The sequence below is a fragment of the Macrotis lagotis genome, chromosome 8 (assembly GCF_037893015.1).
Source record: "Macrotis lagotis isolate mMagLag1 chromosome 8, bilby.v1.9.chrom.fasta, whole genome shotgun sequence".
Lineage (NCBI taxonomy): Eukaryota > Metazoa > Chordata > Mammalia > Peramelemorphia > Peramelidae > Macrotis > Macrotis lagotis.
The window spans coordinates 100,171,709-100,192,439 of NC_133665.1; the positions used below are offsets into that span (position 1 = coordinate 100,171,709).

Here is a 20,731-nt window from a genome sequence, read left to right on the forward strand (position 1 = left end):
ATTCATTGCCTTCTCTCCCTCTCTAGACAAGTTCAGTTTGAGATCCTGAACATATATCATCTCTTCAACTTAGAACCCCTGGTCTTTGTCCTAGTGGGTTCAAGTCCTGATCCCATATAAGTTCAGAAAATACTTACTGAATTGACTTCTTATTTCCTTCCCCACCCCACTCACCCACCTCGGGGTGACATTTGGGTCACCTGAACAAAGCCTGGGGCTAGAGAACCAGGGAGGTCTGAATCTCAGTCCCATGGCAGCTAGTGACTCATTCTGGGTGACTTGGGGTAGTCACTTCCTCTCTCCAGGCCTCCCAAACTGATAACCCCTTCCTGTTGAAGATTAGCTCACTTAGGGGTAGTGTGAGCTTCCAGTAACATTATGAAACTGAACTGAAGCCCCTAGCCCAGGGTGGGCTCCCTCTTTTACTATCATAACCTGGAACAGACCAAATGAGATCATGTGCAAAAGCACTTTGCAAAGAGCCTTTACATACATCATCTCATTTGCTGTATAAATGTCATTTATCTATATAAATGTCATTATCTCATTTGCTATATAAATGTCAGTTATTCCCCTAGCTACTTTGTCACCACTTTTATATCCTACCTCACCAGTGGCAGAGATTTCCCCAGAAAACAGTTTTTTCACCATAAATTTCAGTATGAACCTGAGTTGTTAGTATTGTTCCCCTACAACCCAGCCAAGCACCTAGTGGACATTCAGTAAATTTTGAATTGGTTGACTGGAAGCCATAGGATTACAGTTGTAAGACCCCTTAGAACTCTACACCAACATCATTTTACAGTCAGAGAAACTGAAGATCAGAAAGGAAAAATAATTTGCCAAAGCTCACACAGACAGTAAATAGAAGAGCCTGGTTTTGAATAGTGGTCCTCCATCTCCAGATATAATACTCTTTCTGCTACATCCCACTGTTCACATGAGTTCTAACCCTGACTCAGAGAATAGCTACATGCCCCTGGACAAGTCACATCTACAAAAAGAGAGGACTGAACTAGATGACCTCTGAAGTTCCTTTCAGCTCTATAGCTATGATTCCATGATGCTATGATCTGAGTTTGGATCTCAGCCTTGGTCCTTTCTTGTAGAGGAAAGAGTCCTTGAATCAGGGCTAGATTTGAGTTTTGGCTATATCATTTATTACGAGTGTAACCTTCAGCTTCACCCTCAAAGCCTCAATTCTCTCCTCCTCTATAAAAATATTGTACATGATCTCTAAGCTTCCTTTACAGCTTTCAAGTCTATGATACCAAAAGTCACTTTCTGTCCATGTAAACCTCAGCTTTCTTACTGTGTGACCTTGAGCAGGTCACATAAACTCTCTGGAACCTCCAGTTCCTGACTATAAAATGAAGACAATAAAATGTGAAGCTCAAATGAAAAAAATATATGTACCAACAAGTGTATAAGTGTATATATATATATATATATATATATATATATATATATAATATATATGTGCATGTATACATGTGTGTGTGTTCTGTAAGTTGTTGAGAGGAAATGGAGCATTGCATGGTGTTAAAACCTTGGTAAGTAAAGCCTTTGCCACTTAGCAAACAGCAGAATCATGAACCTCAGTTTTCTCAACTATAAAATGAGAAAAATAAAATTTTCACTACTTATTTCATAGGTTGTTGGAGTTAGGGAATACTTTCTAAGCCATATTATACCATTAAAAGGAATATTATTATATGAATCTATGTGATTAGTCATTGATTATAAGCAGGCTGATCCTCAGAACTCTCCAGTCCCCCCAATCCATGGAACCCCATTTCCTACAGCTCTCACCCCAGGACTCTTCCTCTTCCAGTTTCCTATCCTTTGTTCTCTTTCATTATTCTGAACTCAGTTCAATTGTGACCTCGATTAAGACCTCCCAGATGATCACAATTGCCTTGGTTAGTGATTCAGTCAGAGAGACTAAGTTTTACCCAAAGAAGGACCCTGTATTGAAGTAAGATAAAATCCCCTCTCCCTCAGATAGGAGCAGCCACCCTGTAGGAGGGAAAGGGAAAGAGAGGAAAATATGAAATCCTGGCGGAATCCCTTTAAGTATTCTGGAACAAGCCTAGTATGACAATGCCCCATTGTGCAGCAGACACACACACACACACACACACACACAATCATTCACACAAGAGCCTGTCTGCCAGTAAGGGTGGGGCTAGTTGGAAGTGGGGCACTGGCTCCTACTGAATTTACAAGGATGAATGACTTTAATCCATGACCCTGGGATCCCAGCCCACCAAACTTACACCTGCTTTAAAGCAAGTTACAGAGTAAGAAGAAGATGCTGGGGGGTGGGGGAGAAAGTACAAAAGGAAATTCAGCAAATGAAAATAGCAAGAAGCTTGTTGGACTTGGGAGTCAGGAGGTCTGATCTACTGTTAATAGCTATGTGACCTTGGCCCAGTCACTTCCTCATATTGGAATCAATTTCTTCCTTTGGAAAATGGAGATAATTAGTGTTACTTTTAGTCTTCCTCTCCCACAGGACAGTTGTGAGAGTCAAAAGTTCAGCTCCAACTCCTTTCCCTGGCATTCCCCAGAGCCTCTACAACCTGAAGACACCTCGAATTTCCAACCACATCTCACAAGATTCCCTTCCACACAGCCTATAACTCTAGCCAAAGTAGATATCAATCACTGCACCCTGAAACACGCCCTACAGTCTGTATAACTACCTGAACCATGTTCCTTCCTTGTTAAAATCCAAGTCAGCCTTGAAAGCCCACTTGCAAGCCTTCCTGGAGATCTAGCTAGATGCACCACCATCCTCACCATCACCACCACCACCTCCAAGCACCCTGCCCTAAGCAGGTATTTAATAAAAGACAATGTAACTGAAACACTTTGCAAACTGTATAGAACTTCATAAATGTCAGCTATCCCTTGGGTATAAGGAAGGAAGAGGAAGTCTGGATTTGATTTTACTAGTATAAAGAATTCCTGGTAAATAAACTCCTTCCACCAATGCCAAATGGAAACAGTCAACAAGGAATAGTAATTTTTAAAAACTTGATAACCTTTTTTTATATTACTTTCATTTCAAATCTATCCCTCTCCAAACATTCTCAGCAAGTCATCCCTCAGAATAAAGAAAAAAAAAAAAAGACAAGCAATTCAACAAAACTTACCAACACATCAGTTAAGTCTAACAGCATACTTGATATTTCACACCCATAGTCCCTCACTTCTGCAAAAAAGGGAAGGAAGGTCTTTTTTCTTATTTCTTCTTCAGGACCAAGCTCGGTCCTTATCACTAATAACATATTTACCAAGTTTCCTGGTTAAGTGACTTGCCCATCAGAGTAACAAAGGCCCTCAGGGTGTCACAGGTTACTCTTAAACTCAGGCCCTCCTAAGACAAGTTCTCTATCCACTAGGTCACAGGGTGTCTTATAAATGTCAGCTGTCATTATCATATTCAAATGTGGGAGGAATCTATCCTAATCCATCTATGGCTGGGGCGGAGAATGCCCAGCCCACTGTATAAGGTCCTAGAAATCATTTGATCAGATGTTGCCAAGGCAACTGCAGGTGGGACTCGAAATCCAATAAATCTAAGAGCTTTCTAGGGGTGAATTAATTGTTTGACCAAATATAGCAGGTTAATTTTTAACTGTTGGCCCTTGGTTGAAAAAAGATTCCCCACCTCTGATCTATCTTTTTGCAGTAGAAACACAGAAGTTAAGTGACCTCAGATTCTATGAGTGACAAGATCTGAAGACTCCTAGACACTACTCCTAGAAATGACAATGCCACTTGTCATTATGGTACTATCTTCTACCTCACAGCTGCTTCATGTTTGTGAGTTCTCCCTTTTCAACTAAAATCCAAATTACATGACAACATGAGGTCCAAAAGAAGAGCTTGGTATGTACTTGTCTGCAAATTGGACCCAGTCCTTGAAAACCAGTCAGAAATTTTGTACTGGTCTAGAATATGCCACATACCTCTATATTTCACCCACAATCTCCACAATCCTACAAAGGCCATTCCAAATCCAAAGGAAAATGTTCTCAATATTATTTAGAAAATGAATCTCTTCCCTTGGTCTAAGAGGGACCAATAATAAGTCAATCCAATAACTGTATTTGTTAATCATTAGGGACAATGTGGCATAGGAGGAAAATCACTGAATCAGGAGTCAGAATACTTAAGCTCCAAACTAGATTGTGCCTCTTACTATCTTTGTGACTTAGATCCTTTGCAATTCTAAATCCTAAAATCACATTATAATATCTCACATTTATTCAGCACTTTTCTGGTTTGTAAAATTGCTTTCCTCACAACATTACTATGACTTAATTGGTGCTGTAAAGGAGAGGTGTCAAACACAGAAAGGGCTAAATCAGATTAAAATATAATTTGGATTTATTTAATAATAAACAAAAATTCAACAAAATGTCAATTTGTGATTTTACCTTTCTCTTTGAGTCTAATATGAGAGGATGACAAAAGACAAAACTGGTAAATATTCAAGGGGTTATGGGAAGGCAGATGCCAATGGTGGAGCTCTGAAACAGACCTAACAATTCTGGAAAATAATTTGAAATCATAATTAAAATGTCACCAAACTGTAACATATATATTCTTAGACTTAGTGATGCTAATACCAGAAACATACAACAAGGACAAATGAGGAGGAAAAGGTTCCATATATACAAAAACATTTATAGCCACATTTTTTGTGATAGCAAAAAAAAATCCCAAAAAACTGAAAACTGAATTTAAAAAAACATAGGTAGGGGCAGCTAGGTGGCGCAGTGGATAGAGCACCGGTCCTGGAGTCAGGAGTATCTGAGTTCAAATTTGACCTCAGACACTTAATGATTACCTAGCTGTGTGGCCTTGGGCAAACCACTTAACCCCATTGCCTTGCAAAAAAAAACAAACAAACAAACCTAAAAACAAACAAAAAAGTAGGTAGCCAACCTTTAGGGATAGCAATTTGTCATTCATCCACAGAATTCTCTACTCCCTTCTCATACAACTAATCCTATCATGACTCAAGAATAGGACAATACCCAGTTCCTCCTTAGACTACATAGAATCTGGTTTAGGGTCTAAATAAGGAGTGCAGTAAATTTGCTGGATGACCTTGGGCAAACTAAATTAGTTGTCTAAAGTCCTGTTGTATTCTTTTTTTTTCTGTTGTATTCTAATATCCTTCTGACATCAGACATCTATCTCATAGCCTAAGACCCTGTCATCCTACAAGTCTCTTATTTGAGTTATCAGTTTTTTAAGAGAAGGAGCCTAGGACATGATGAGTGTTCATGTAATTGGATTAGATCAGTCTCTAAAAAGGACAAAAAGTTCAGTTGTCATATTAATTAAAAAAAAAGGAATGGAAAAAAGAAAGAAATAAAAGGAGACTGGACAAAAAAAAAAGTCCATTGTCCAAGATCATACTTTTAAGGTGGGGGGGGGGGGGCGGGGAGAAAGGAAGACAAACTGTGTGCAAGCTTTACTCTAAACTCTCACTGAACTTCCCCCTTCTCCCCAATCCAGAAACATTAGAAATAGTTGAAAAATTTCTTTAGAAAACCTGGGCTTCAATCTCAGTTCTGTCCCTTGTGCGATCTTAGAAAAGTCACTAATCTTTAAAGTCCTCTCCATCTCTAAAATCCTATGATCCAATGATGTGTCAATTCTGAAGTGACTAGAAGTTAGAAGTCAAGGTTCTTAACCATTCCAGACCTGAGCTTCTCTAGCTAAAAGGTGTGAAGAACCCCATCTAAAATCTTGTCTTTTATAAGAATGAATTCTAGTGCCTTCCATCTTTTTAATTTTTATTTATCTCATATATAGCTTGTTTTTACATGGTAGTTTGTTGTCTCTCCTATTAGATTGTGAACTCTTTGAGGACAGGACTTTTGCTTCTTTTTATATTCCCCAGTCCTTATCTGGTTTGTAGTAGGTCTAGATAAATGTTTACAGACTACTAAGTAATCATCAGTGAAAAAAATAAATAAATAAATGGAAAGCATTCCTAGAGAAAGAAGTTAGGACACTCCTAAAGCTTCTTTTGTGCTTTTTTCTCATGCTCTGGAGGACCAATTCCAAGGAGGCATCTCCCATCTCACCCCACCAGCAGGGACCTTTCTCTGAAATCTGACCTCAGCACTCCAACACCAGGATATAGGTGAACTTGTTCATCCATGTTCCCTTACCCTTCATTCAGGGGCAAGGATCTATGTTCTCATTTTTGTTGTATCAAGGAGCAAAGCACGAGCAGGTTATTAGTAAATGGTTGCAAAATTGGGATGAATTGAATCCATTGCCAACCATTCTTAGATCCTCTACTACCCTTGACTTCAAAAAATTCTTAATCTGAACTCCCACATCCCTTTTACACACACTGCTCAGGAAGTCTATCACCCCTGCCGAACTCCTTAAAGACAATTATAATAATTGTAAACATTTACAATGTGCTTTAAGGCTTGCAATATTAGTTCATCTAATTCTCACAACTACATAAATTAAGTATAAGTATTACTATACCCATTTTCCAGATGAGGAAATTGAGAGTCAAAAAAGGCAACAGACTTCCACAGTCACAAAGGTAAGCCCCTACTGAAAATAATGAGATATACCAACTTCTCCTGACTCCAGAGTTTATCTAACTCTGGAACTTGATTCCACTTAAACCTAAATTTAAAGTTCTAACTATGCTATTCTCTCTCCTGTGGTCCCCTCTATTATCTCCCAGCACAGCCTCCTCTCCATTCACCAAGAATCTTATAGGAGTTGGAGCATGGAGATACATGGGGGCCAAAGTTGGGAAGTTTGGAGACAGAGACAGTTCTCAAATGATACTGATTCTCCCCCATCCCCAGAGAAGAGTTGACTGGACCTTTATGGTGTATTAAGAATATGGGTGAAAATGAGAAATCTTGTTTTATGGCTTAAGGACTGGGCAGCATTGAGGGGTGTGGATAAGGAAGGGACATAAGTGAGCAATATGTCACCACAGGTGGTGATTTATGTTCACACATGGGTACACATACACACCTGTGCATATGTAATCATATCCAGGGACATGGGTCTTTTCCCTGGCCTTAGGCCCTACCCAGTCACTCTGTTAGTCTCAAAAATCAGTTGCCACCCAATTCTCCCTACCCCACAGATAGATAAAGGATAAAGGGGAGCACAGAGAGGGATTCCTAAGCCCTATGGAAGAGACAGAGAATACGTTTCTTTGGTCTCTGGAGAGAGCTAATTAGAGAATGAAAGGGGAGATCCAGAGAGGGGCCACATGGGATGTTACCACATACTGTGATCATTGGGGAGGGGGCAATACTTAGAGAGAATAAGACAAAAAGGTAGTGAGGAGACTACTGGGGGGGAATAAGTAAGGGGATACAAATAAAGAAGTGAGAGGACCCGGGAAAACGGAAATGAGGGGACACAGAGGGGACAGTGAGGAGTCACAGAGGGAGAAGTAAGGAGACTCTGAGAAGAAGGAATATGAGGGTACACAGGGAAAAGTGAGGAGACATGGGGAGAAGGGAGATGAAGAGTTACTGAGAGAAGTAGGAGGAGGGAGAAGGGAGGAACAGAGAGAGAAGTGAGAGAAGACAGGAAAAGGGAGATGAGGGGTATAGGGAGAAGTGAGAGGACACAGAGGGAGAAGTGAGGGGACACAGAGGAAAAGGAAGTGAGGAGACACGGGGAAAAGGAGGGGACAGGAGGGAGAAGGGACATGAGGGCACACAAGGAGAAGGGATGGGAGTCAGAGAGAGAAGGGAAGTGAGGGCACACAGGGAGAAGTGAGGAGACATGGGGAGAAGGGAGCTGAAGAGTTACTGAGAGAAGTGAGGGAACACAGGGAGAAATGAGAGGACATAAAACAAGAAATGAGGGGATAGGGAGAAGGAATCAAAGGGACACGGGGAACAGGGAGGTGAGGGGACACAGGGAGAAGTGAGGGGACATAAGAAGGTAATGAAGGGATATGGGGGATAGGGAGGTGAGAGGAACAGGGATCAAGGAGGGGACGTGAGGAAGAAGGGAGGTGAGGAGACAGGGAGAAGCCATGGGACACAGAGGGAGAAGGGAAGTGAGGGGACAATGAGGGAGAAGTGAGGGGACAAGGGGGAGGTGAGGAGGGAAGTGAGGGGCAAAAGCCGACATGGAGCGAGTCGGCGGCGGCCCAGGCCGGCCTGCCGGGCCAGCGGCCACCCGGAGCGGGTCTGGCTCACCTTGGCATAGTAAAGCATCCAGAGCTCATAGAGCCTCTCGGTGGTGGCCATGCCCGGCCCTCGGCTCGGCTCGGCTCCGCCTTCTCCGCTGCTCCACCTGCCGCCGCCACCGCCTCCTGCCCTCCTACGGGCCCCGCCGGGCCCGGCGCCAGGTGTCCCGGGGCCAGCCCATGCCTCCCGGGGCCGGGAGCGCGGAGGGGAGGGCACGGGAGGGCGTCCCCGCGGGGCGGCCGGGGCCAGGCTCCGCAGCGAGCCCCGCTGCAGCCCGCGGAGCGCCTGGGCTCCGGGCTCCCCTGGGCCGCCGGGCTCCCCTGGGCCGCCGGGCTCCGGCCGCTGCTGTCCCCGCCGCCGCCGCCGGCCGGCTCCGCAGCCCGCCCGAGGCTCCCCGCACCTCGCGGCCGCCTCCCTACCCCCCTGGCCCCGCCAACTCCCTCGGCTCTAAAGGTGCTAGGGGCGGAGAGGACGAAAGGAGGAGCCTGAGGTCAGAGGCGGCCCGGGAGGCGGGCCCGACCCAGCCCCGGCCGCCCCACTCACCCCGAGTCCCGCCCCCCGATGTCCCCAGGGCCTTAGGTGCAGGCCCCCCGGGGTGGGGCTCCCAGCCTTCAGGTGTAGCGGCGAGGCCGAGATCTGAGGGAGGCAGGCCAGGGTCAAGTCCACAAGCATTTATTAAGAACCCTACTCGGTGCCAGCGTCAGGGGTCATGGGAGCAGTGCCCCGGGGCGGGGGTGGGGGGCGTGTGGAGGGCTGCCCAGCCCCTCTCCAGCCTTGAGTCCCGTTCCAGAAGTCACCTTTTAGGAAGGACATTGAAGAGACTCCAGTTCGGAACCGGATAAGCCTGCGCCGGCCCAAAGAAGCCTGGAGCAGAGAAGTCTCGGGGGCACGTGACTGCCTCTTTTCTAGAACTTGAAAGCTTGTCCTGGGGAAAGGAATCAGTGGCGAAAACTGCCGAGGGGAACATTGAAGCCTGATGACATGAGAGACCACAGCTTTCCAGAGAACCGAAATGCCTTTCTCTTCCTTGATAACTAACCATTCATCTGCCTTGTTGTAGAACTCTGGTGCAGATTGGGCTAAATAATCTTGAGATCTTGTCCAGCTCTGAGCTTACAACATTCTTTGGTCTTCGGTATTTGACCCTCTCCACTCCTCCCCTCTCTTTCAAAAGCTTTCTTTGCACCACTTATCGTGGTCTCCCTTCGAATGGCTCCTCCAGGGTACTATTTACACATAGCTCAGGGCTAATCATGCAGGAGGCATCAATGAAGAATGAGGTGTGGAGTTGTTCTTTCTGGGCGAACCACATCTAGAAGGAGGTAAAGTTCAGCTGGTCATTCAAGAAACCTTTATTAAGCATCACCAATAAATCAAAGAAAGCCAAATAATTCCTCCGCTCAAGGAACTTAAAATTAGAAGGAAAAACAATTAACAAATTTCCAGGGAGAAAGAGAGAGGTTAGCCTCTAAGGAATCAGAATAGGCCTCCTAGAAGAAATAGTACTTGAGCCAAACTTTGAGGGAAGCTAGGAATTGTTGAGGCAGATAGGTAGCACAGTGGGGTAGAGCCTCGGGGCTTGGAAAATCAGGAAGACTCTTCATGAGTTCAAATCTGACTTCAGACACTTAATTGCTGGGTGATCCTGGCAATACGCTTAACCCTGTTTACCCCCAGGTTCCTCATCAGTGAAGTGAGTTGCAGAACGAAATACTAAATTAGTCCAACACCTTTGCCAAGAAAATTCCTGAGACCATGAAGAACCAACAGAACTAACAACAACAAGGAATTTTTGAAGGTAGAACATTCCAGGCATGTGTGGTGAAATGTTGTGTGTCATATAGTATTAGAAGGGATAGCTAAAAAAGTCCCATGACATGTGGGCTGAGGTACTTCTTTAACTTGAAACCGCAGGAGGCAAAAAGCCAAAAGCCAAAGGAAGTTCCAAACCCTCTCTGCTGACTGACTGATAGACAACTATAGTCAATTCAGAGACTATAGCACTTTAGTCAACTAAATCAGATTGGGGTGTCCAACAGCTTAAGCTGTTGAAAAGCATTACTCGGATATTAATATAGCTAAGTAGATTTCCATTTGAACGACCTCTTTCATTTCAGTATTGAACATATATTACCAAAATGACCAGGTTAAGTTAGTCCCAGCCATTTTAGCTATTATAGCTAAGTAAATTTCCAATTGAATGACCTCTTTCATTTCAATAGTAAACAAAAACTACCAAACTGACCAGCTTTAGTTAGTCCCAGCCACAGTACATAAGGAACATTAGGAATATGTAGTAATAATAATAGTTAACATTTAAAGAAAACATTTTACAAATTTTTGGATCACAGCTGTGAGAGATAGTCATTATCTCCATTTTACAGATGAGGAAACTAAGGCAGAGACTAAATGACTTACTCAGAATAAGTATCTGAGGATCATGTTTAAATTTAGGTCTTCTAGAGTTCAAAACTATATCCACTTCACTACCTCACTGCAACTATTAAGCATATAACCTAAGTAAATCATTGATAATAAGAGTCTTCCTGCACCAATATGTTTTCAGCAGCACTTTTTGTGGTAGTAAAAATTGGAAACAAACCATCCTAAATGTAATTGGACATACTATGAGAAGCAATGAATATGATGAAAACAGAAGCATGGTAAGACAAAACTGAAGCATAGTGTTCTAAGTGGATCTAGGAAAGCATTATATGTATTAATTACAATAATGCAAATGGAGAGAATAACTACCACAAAATGAACAGAAGTGGGTTTTAAAAAATTTCAAAGAACATTCAAAAGTGATCAAAAACAATTCTAAAAGACTTTGTTGGAAAATGCCATCCTCATCCAGAGAAAGAATTGATGCAGATCCAAGCATACTATTTTCACTATTTCTGTTTTTTGTTTTTTCTTTCTCAATATTTTCCCCTTTTGTCCTGATTCTTCTTTCACAACATGACAAATATGGAAATATATTTAATAAGATTATGCCTGTATAACTGAAAAAAAGAACAATCAATCATGATCCCAAAGAAGAAATATGAGAAGACATGCCCCATTCCATTTCTTTGCAGAGCTGGGAAGATGCATGAGAGTGGAACATTGCATATATTTTAAGGCTTTTTTGGTAAAGTGATCAGTTTTGCTGATACTTTTCTATTCTTTTTCTTCTTCATTTCTTTAAAAATATTATTTGTTCTGTGACAAATTTATAAAAATAAGAATCATTTTCCAATAAAGGTCAAAGGACATGGACATAGTTTTAAGAAGAAATCAAAATTATCAATGAAAAATTCTCTAAATCACTACTGATTAGAGAAAAACAAATCAAAACAGTTTTAAGATACTATCTTACTCTATCATATTGGCTAACCTAACAGAAAAAGAAAACTACAAATGCTGGAGGAAATGTGGAAAAATTCGGAATTTAATGTAACTTTTAGTATGAGCTATGAAATAGTCCAAGCATTCTAGAGGACAATTTAGAATTATGCTTAAAGGGCCATCAAACTAAACTGTGCATCCAGTTTGACTCAACAATTACCATTATTAGGTCTGTATCCCAAAGAGATAAAAGAAAATATGAAAGGACTTAGTTGTACAAAAATATTTATAGCAACTTTTTTTGTAGTGCAAAGAAAGTTGAGAGAATGTTCATTAATTGATGAATGGTTGAACAAGTGATAGTATATGATTCTGAATCCCATTGTGCTAAAAGAAATGATGAGCAGGAAAGTTTCAGGGAAAAAACCTAGGAAGATTTAAATGAACTGATACAGAATGTAGTCCTCAGAATCCAGAGGTTTACGCAGCAAAAGCAATAATGTAAGGATGATCAATTGTGAAAGAGAACCACTCTGATGAACACAATGATCCAAGACAATTCTAAAAGACTCATGATCAGAATGCTATCTACAACCAGAGAGACTTGAACTCTGAGTACAGATTGAAGCTTTGTTTAAATTTTCCTTTCTTATGTGTGCATTTATGTTTTCTTTTGCAACAGAGCTAATGTGGAAATAAGTTTTATATGAATTCACATGTATAATCAATGTCATACCTCCTTAAGGGATAGGGGAAAGGGAGGAAGGAGAAAAAGGATTTGGATTTTAAAATTTATAAAAATAAATGTTAAAAATGTTTTACATGTAATTGGGAAATATTTAACAAAATAAATTAAAATATATTGAAAATATTCTTTGTGAGATGAACAGCAATATGATTCTAGGGTCTCAGGTAAATTTGATAACAAAATTCTACCAGGAAGATATTTAGAGGTAAGATCTTAGGGAATAAGTTTTTAATATAGACATCTAATATATAGTAGTTTCATCTCAATGTAGGGAGTATGTTCTCATCTTACTGTTTCCCAGCAGACTGCTACATCTTCCCCTTAGGGTTCCAGGGGATAATGATGGGTTGGGGTGTCTCTCTTCTCCATTACATTGACTTGAGCTCTCAGCCAGCTGTGTTTGCCCTTTGTTAGATGCCAGTGGTAAGTACCCAAGTTCTATTTAACCATCAGTTATAAAGGGATATTTACTTTGAAAACAGCATGAAAAAACACAAACATTTTTCCAATGTCTCAGGTCTCATTCTCACCTATACAATCTGTCTGGGATGGGAGATTGATGATGGCTTAATAGACTCAAAATTTATCTCAATTCCTATATAGCCCTGCCCCCACCAAATTCATGTCCAGAAACTTCATGACTATTAGATAAGGAATACCTGCTAAAAGTCTAGCTCCTTCAGGTCAGAGGTTTTGTGAAATTATATATAGAAGGAAATGCAAACTAGTTTCTTTGCCAAGAAAATCCCAATCACAGTCAGATTGACTGAAAAATGACCAAACAACTACAAAAAAAATTAATCAAAGCTTCTTTATTTCGTTTCTATGTTACTTTACCTTGGCCTGAAGCTGTAATGAAAAGAATTGTCTTCTTGGTAACTGAGTTGCAGGTTGAACAATTTGGGGTTTGAAGTAATAGAGAAATTTTAATGATAATAGCATACCATTATATAACACCTTACATTTTCAGCTTAATATAACACACATTTATTAAGTGGGGGGAGGGAAGTACTATGAAAATTAAAGGAAGTTTGTAAAATGTTTTCCTTCTAAATCTTTGAGTCAAGAAAGGAACTGGTTGAGTAAGTAAATTTACTATGGAGGCTGGGGGAGAGACTTCAAAAGTTAAATTCTAGATAAATTTTAGCAGTTGATAATAGGAACTGGGAACCAAAAATATTGGAAAAACAAGGCACCTGAAAGAAAATTGATCTGGGGTTTAGAAGATAGTGTTTTTCATCACCCTGCACATGCATTGCTTTGGAGCAATACTACTCATCCAGTAGAAAATTCTGTCATCTGGCAACAGAGACACATTCCTAACTGAATATAGATAAAGAGAAGTAATCAATGGAGGGAAGAAGCAATTAAGGCTAGGATCAGAGAAGAAAGCAGAGCTGTGGAGAAATATGGGAAACCAACTGATCAATTCAACCCTTTTCTGGAATATAATATGGAAATTAATCACTCTAATTTCTCAAAGACATAACTAATTTGTAGTCCACCTCATCAAGGAATCACAAGACCCTATTAACACATTAAAACCTCATCTTGTATATATACATTTTGTGTCTACACCAGCTGAACCATGGTTGGTGGAATCACATGCCCTCTTCCCTTAATATCTTCTTCAGAGCTAAGCCAAGTTATTATAATTAGACCAAGTTCAATTCTGTTTTGGTTTTGGTCTTTCTATTTCTGTTATTTTAGTGTGAAAGTATAATTAATTTCTCATAATGATATATCCTGGTAAAAGATTGTTACTTTTAGAGAATCACATATCAGTAAATTAGAAATTAAGATCCCAAGATCTCTCTCCCTGTGTTAATTACAAACTTAGGTAGACAATGATCAGGATGCTGGGAGACTGTCCTGCCAGGAAGAGACAACAAGAAATCTGATAATAATGTTGAAAGTTGATAATCTTTGTGGAGCAGTTTGGGGCAGAGATATTGTGCAACATTCATAGTTAGGTCTCAAAGAAGATTAATGATTTTCCCTATTCTCAGATTTTGCTTAAAAGTCCAACTAATTCCCAGTCCAAATGTGGTTATTGCCATAATGGCCTCCACTTGAAGGTTTAGAGGTAAGATCTTAGGGAATAAAACTTTAAAAAGTCTAACCAACATTTTCTGTCATTTTATTTTAACCTCATACTTTTTTTGGCTTTTTTTGGCAATGTATGGGGTTAAGTGACTTGAACAAGGTCACTCAGTAGATAATAAGTGTCTGAGATTACATTTGAACTCAGGTCCTCCTGACTCCAGGGTCAGTGCTAACCCTCTATTTTTAAGGTTTACAGGTTTTAGGGTTGACAGGAGTCATCACATCAATGAGTTTCCTGGTTTTGCTTATTTTACTCTGTATCAGTACATGTACATTGTATGCTTCTCTATATTCTTCATGGTTATCTCTTCATTTGCTACATGAATATTCCATTATATTCATGTATAGCCACTTATTTAAGCAATTCAATAGATGTAGAGCTGTTTTGTTTCTAATTCTTTGCTTCTACAAAGAAGTGTAACTAAATATTTTTGTTTATTTCTATCTCTGTTCTCTATGTAGATGTCTTAAAGTGGAATCACTGGGTATAAGAGTATGGGCATATTTATCTCCTTTTTTAGCCTAATTCCAAATTGTTCTTCCATAATAGTTTGACCAGTTCACAGCTGATAGAATTCTTTCTACATTAGTCACCCAGTCACCCAGAGAAAGGGAGAAGGTAAGCATTGATTAAATATCTACCATATATCAAGTACTGTCCTAAGCTCATTTTCTGGTCATACTGACTTGTATTTAAGTCTACTAAGTATCAAATGTTGGATTTGAACTGAGGTCCTCCTTATTACAAGACCTCCTGTTCTATCCACTGTGCCACCTAGTGGCTCCCCATTTTGTTTTGTTTGACCCTGGGCAACACTTTAAGGTGTTAGGTATGCGAGGATTAAAAGATAGACCCTAACATCAAAGAACATTCATTCTACTAGGAAGATATTACACATACTCAAATCTGGATAACATAAAGCAGGCTCTAAGAAGCAAAATTCTCTAGAAAATTAAGAAAGAAGAAATGAGAGAGAACAAAGAAGGCTTCATAGAGGAGATGATGCCTACATTGAGCCCTAAAGAGATAAATTATGAAAGACAGAAATAAGGAGGTATAGACAAAAGGACTATACAGGGTAAGAAACAGTATCTTATATTTGGGGAATGGCTAGCAGTTCAATTACTGGAGAGTGTATGTAAAGATGAGTAATAGGAAATAAAGCAGGAAAGAGGTTGGAACAGCCAGATCATGGATGACCTTAAATGCCTTTTATCCTAAAGATAATAGTAAGTCACTAAAATTTTTCTGAGTAGAACAATGAAATGGTTAGGAAGATTATTTTTGGTGTCTATGTGGAAGCTGGACTAAAGATGGAATAGAACAGAAGCAGGGAGATCAACTTTTAATAAATAATATTAAAATGGGGTGAGAGGTGATTAAAAAACTAGAATTAGGATGACAGCTATATATGAGTGAAGAGAAAGATATAGGTGTAAGAGATGTGGAAAACAAGGGGACTTGGTAAAGCATTAGTGAGACAGAGAAAGGAGCAAGTAATGATGACTTCACAATTTTGAACCTAGGTGAGTGGGAAGATGCTGATATTATGAACACAAACAGGAAATTTGGAAGGAGAGGAAGGTTTGGGAAGGGGAAGGGGGAAGATTATTTTAATTTCAATTCAAATTGTGTTTAAAGCAGTGGCAGGATTTTTAGACTCAGAAAATTAGAGATGTGGGACTCTAGCTTACACCTACCATATGTCTTTCAATTGCCCTTTGGAGAAATAATTTGTATACTTCTGAGACTATGTTATATAATTTTTAAACCATATAACATCACTGGTGATGTATATAAAGAGGGGAGATAAAAACTAAAAAAATTGAAACAGTTAATGATGAGGGAGGTTCACAAATAACTAATTCAGAGCTATAAATGCTATGGGAATTTAGAGGGGAGAATGGATAGAAGATGTTTCTTAAAACTGTATATAAGTAGGATTCTTTGAAGTTGCGTTATAAATACGCATCTAGCTACTTATCTTCTTAGCTCAGAGACACTTTTTCTTAATTTCTTTTAGAAATTTTGTTTCCTTTGATACATTTTGTTTCAATTCATCACAATACATTTCCAAACAATCATCCACAAAGTACATTTCCACAAAATTTGTTAAGAAAACCACTTAATATAGTGATTGTGACTGTCAATATGTATCAATTTCTTCCTGAGGCTCTCCATCACTTTTCATTGCTACAGCTGACTTAGGCAGTACTTTAATGGGGACACATTATTCCTTCTCTAGGCACAATTGTATCTAAATTAATGTATCTTCTATTCATTCAGTTAGTTTATAATCCATGCTGCTTTTTTTATTTCCCTCATCTAATACATCCCCTCCAGGTTAAAAGACTTTCTTTTGATGGCTATATTGTGCATTACCTAATAAAAGTCCTCTCCTGCTTCTCTAAATTTCCTTATCATTGCTCATAAGCTTTCTTCATTTCTTTCTTTTTTTTAAGGTCTTTGCAAGGCAATGGGGTTAAGTGGCTTGCCCAAGGCCACACAGCTTGGTAATTTATTGTCTGAGGTCGGATTTGAACTCAGGTACTCCTGACTTCAGGGCCAGTGCTCTATCCACTACACCACCTAGCCGCCCAGTTTTCTTCATTTCTGATGGATCTTTCATAGTGTTCTAGATTCACTGAGCTATTTCCAGGCTGGGAGAAGTGACCAGGTTCTTCCACTCATTTCTCAACATTTAGCAACTTATGCTTTCTAAATGGATAATAATGGGAATGTAATAAACATTATCCCTGCCACCAAGACATGAAAACAAACTCAATGCACAACTCACATAAATGTTCAAGTAGGGTTTAATGAAGAAATGCATTATTATAGGGGATGATCAGATCTCATTGAATGCTGGAAATGAGAAAGCTGCCAAGAACTCCTTTAGTATTCCCAGTGAAGGTCATGATTCTTCAGGTTTGTTTTTCTGGATCTGCTGTCAATCTTCTTGATGCCAAAATAAGTTCTAGTAGCTCTGTAAGGGTTGGTCAGAGGATAAGTCTTCTGGAAAAAATATGATTCAATAATAGATTAGTCATGCTTTTGTAGTTAAAAATTTCCTTCTCTGATTAAATATCTACCATATGTCAAGTACTGTAGTAAGATACCCCATGCTCTTAGGTATTCTTGAACATGCAGAATTGTTCTTTTCTGCACTCAGTACCTTTCCTTCTAAACCTTCTCGGAATCATTTCTTCTCTTCCCTTTCCTGTTACCATAGAGGGCCACAACATCCTCCCCATTACCCAGGTTCATAAACTAGGTGTTATCTTCAACTGTTCACTATCTCTTACCCCCAATATCCAATCTGTTGCCAAGGTCTATTGATTTCACCTTTACAAAATCTTTTGAGAATGCCCCCTCTTTCTTCTGATACTGCTAACACTCTAGTACAGATCCTCATCACCTATGCCTGATTATGGCAATAACCTGTTAATAGGTCTATCTGCCTCAAGTCTTTCCCCACTCCAATTCATCCTCTGTTCCCCCACTACTCAATAAACTCCATTGGTTTCTTATCACCTCCAGAATCAAATATAAAATCCTCTGTTTAGATTTCAAAGCCCTTCAGAATCTAGCCCTCTCTTACCTTATACCTTTTATTTAATCTTTAATCCAGTGACAATGGCATCCTTGTTCTTTTATGAATGACACTCTTCATTTCTCTGCTCCTGGAATTTTCTCTGCCTGTCCTCCATAATTGGAATGTTTTACCTTTTCATCTCTACCAAATGCCTTTTTTTGTTTCTTTGAGGTTCCATCTAATATGCTTCCTTCTACAAGAAGCCTTCTCCAACATTCCAGTATCCTCTCTTTGTTAATTATTTCCTATTTATCCTGTTCATAACTTCATAAATATTTATTTGCATGTCTTCTTTCCCATTAGATTGTGAGCTTTTTGAGGGCAGGGACTGTCTTTTCCCTTTATTTTGGACTTCGGAGCTCAGTACAGTTCTGTTTTATAATAGGTGCTTAATTAATGTTTATTGATTGATGGTTGTTTCTCCCATTTGATTGTGAGCTTCTAGAAGGCAGGGATTATCTTTTGCCCTTTTTTGTATCACCGGCATTTAGCACCCTGTCTAGGACATGGTAGACCCCTAATCAATGCTTATTGATTTACTGGAAAAGACCTTGGCACATATTCAAGAAATTCAGTGACTTTAGTTGACAATACCTATTGTCTAGCAAGAGTCTTGTGATGAGCTGGTTCTTGTAAGAAAACTAAAAATGATATATACAGTGAAAGGTTTCAAGATAGACAACCTGCTTAAATACTATTAATTATCCCAAGAATGAATTTGATAGAAGCTACTCTTGTCTTTGAGTAGCTGTGGGGGGGGGGGGGTAGGAGAGGGAGGAAAGAAAGAATTAGAAACTTTTTGTAGAACTTAGGAGAAAAAAGCACAATGACTTTTTTAGCAGATTTATGCCAATTCTGAGCAACTCTGGTTCAAAGAAAACTCAGTTTGAAAACAAAAAGGAATGCAACAAAACATACTTAATGTGTTTTCTGCTTTAAAAAAGTAATTTCTGGGACAGCTAGATGGCGCAGTGGATAGAGCACTGGTCCTGGGGTCAGGAGTACTTGAGTTCAAATCCAGCCTCAGACACCTAATAATCAACTAGCTGTTTGGCCTTGGGCAAGTCACTTAACTCCATTGCCTTGCAAAAAACCCCCAAACAAATATAAAAAAGTAATTTCTCAAAATTGTGATTGATCTTGCATTTTCAGTACAAAATAATAGCATCTACCTCAGAGGTTTATTGTGAAGACCAAATGAGATTATATATGGAATGTACTTTGAGAAACTTAAAGTTCTAAATCAATTATTATTATTAATATACTATAATAATAATCATCATCATCATTATTAATAGTAGTAATGCTGATGGTGGTAGCAGCAGTAATAGTGATCATGTTAATGCATTGACTAATGAAGAAAGATCATTTGGGTCACATGGACAGTGTCTCTAATCTTTAAGGCCACAAGAAAGTACAGAAATATTTTCACACCTTTAGCCTCTCAGTCCAAAAATAAACACTTTATATACTATTGCTTAAATGACCCCTTGTTGGATTTTTTTGACAATGATGTTGGAGTGATTTGTCATTTTCTTCTTCAGTTCATTTTACAAATGAGGAAACTGAGGCACACTGGGTTAAGTGACCTGCCTAATAACTAGTGTCTGAGGCCAGATTTGAACCCAGTAAAATAAATCTTGACTACAAGTCCAGCCCTCTATCTACTCTATCCACACCACCACCTAGCTACCTCAGCTCAATCTCTACCTTCTGTTTTCCAGCTTACCCCATAGTTCTATCCTCTTTCCTCTGAGATTACCTCCAATTTACCCTCTATGAATCTTGTTTGTGCAATCATTTGTATGTTGTGTCCCTCACTAGAATGTGAACTCTCATCACAGTGACGAGTACATAGTAAGAGCTTCAGGAATGCATAAAGACTTGACCTCCATTTCACTTGAAGTCTTGAGCTCATTCACTTCTCCTAGTTCTTCTATAGGGTCAAGCAAGTGACAGCCCCCCAAGCACTCTTCAAGCGCTTTCAATTTTCTCTGATTCACACTATCTTGGTCATTCTCCTCCACTTTGTCCAAGTTGCTGTTGTTCATTCATTTCAGCTGTGTTTGACTTTGTGAACCCATTTTGGGGGTTTTCTTGGCAGAGATACTGGAATGGTTTGCTATTTCCTTCTTCAGCTTATTTTACAGATGAAGAAAACAAGGTAAAAAACCTAGGATTTAAGTGACTTGTCCAGGGCCACACAGCCAAGTGTCTAAAACTGGATTTCAACTCATGAAGGTGCATCTTCCTAATTCCAAATCTAGTGGTCTATATAATTTTGTATACCACCTAGCTGCCCAATCCTTCTACAATTTGATGCCCACAATTAAATTTAAAACTTTCAGGCAAATTTCAGAGAGACAACTATCAACTTATTCCTAGAAGCTAGGTTTGATATCCTTCACCTATTGCATTCAATAAATATCTGGTAGGCATCTTTTTTTATATAAACCAATTCATCCAGAGGGCGAGCAAAAAAGACTATTGTCATATCAAGCCCAGGACTGGGCCTTAGTTCTGGAAAACAGGGTATCTCCTAATAGTAAAAAGAGGAGAAAGAGAAAAAGAAACTGATGGTCTTGGCATGTGGATCCTCGTAATATTTTCAATTAACAAACCTTAATTTTTCTCCCTTCTGTCTCACCACCAACTAGGAAAAAATAAAAACAAAGTATGCATATTCAAATAAAAAGAAACCTCATATTGGCCATGTCCAAAAATAT

At 39.5% G+C, this 20,731-nt stretch overlaps 1 protein-coding gene across 2 annotated transcripts in view; it reads right to left on the bottom strand.

The window, feature by feature from the left end:
• Positions 1-8,326, bottom strand: part of NBEAL2 (neurobeachin like 2) — a 150,825-nt gene extending 142,499 nt beyond the window's left edge. Inside the window, exon 1 of one of the 2 annotated variants that reach the window (XM_074197751.1) lies at positions 8,235-8,326. In XM_074197751.1, coding sequence (XP_074053852.1) covers positions 8,235-8,285 — 51 coding nt within the window. In that variant the 5' untranslated portion in view covers positions 8,286-8,326. Of the gene's footprint in view, positions 1-3,161; positions 8,109-8,234 lie in introns of those variants that run through there. The other variant, XM_074197748.1, reaches the window with a different exon arrangement.
• Positions 8,327-20,731: the final 12,405 nt, after the last annotated feature.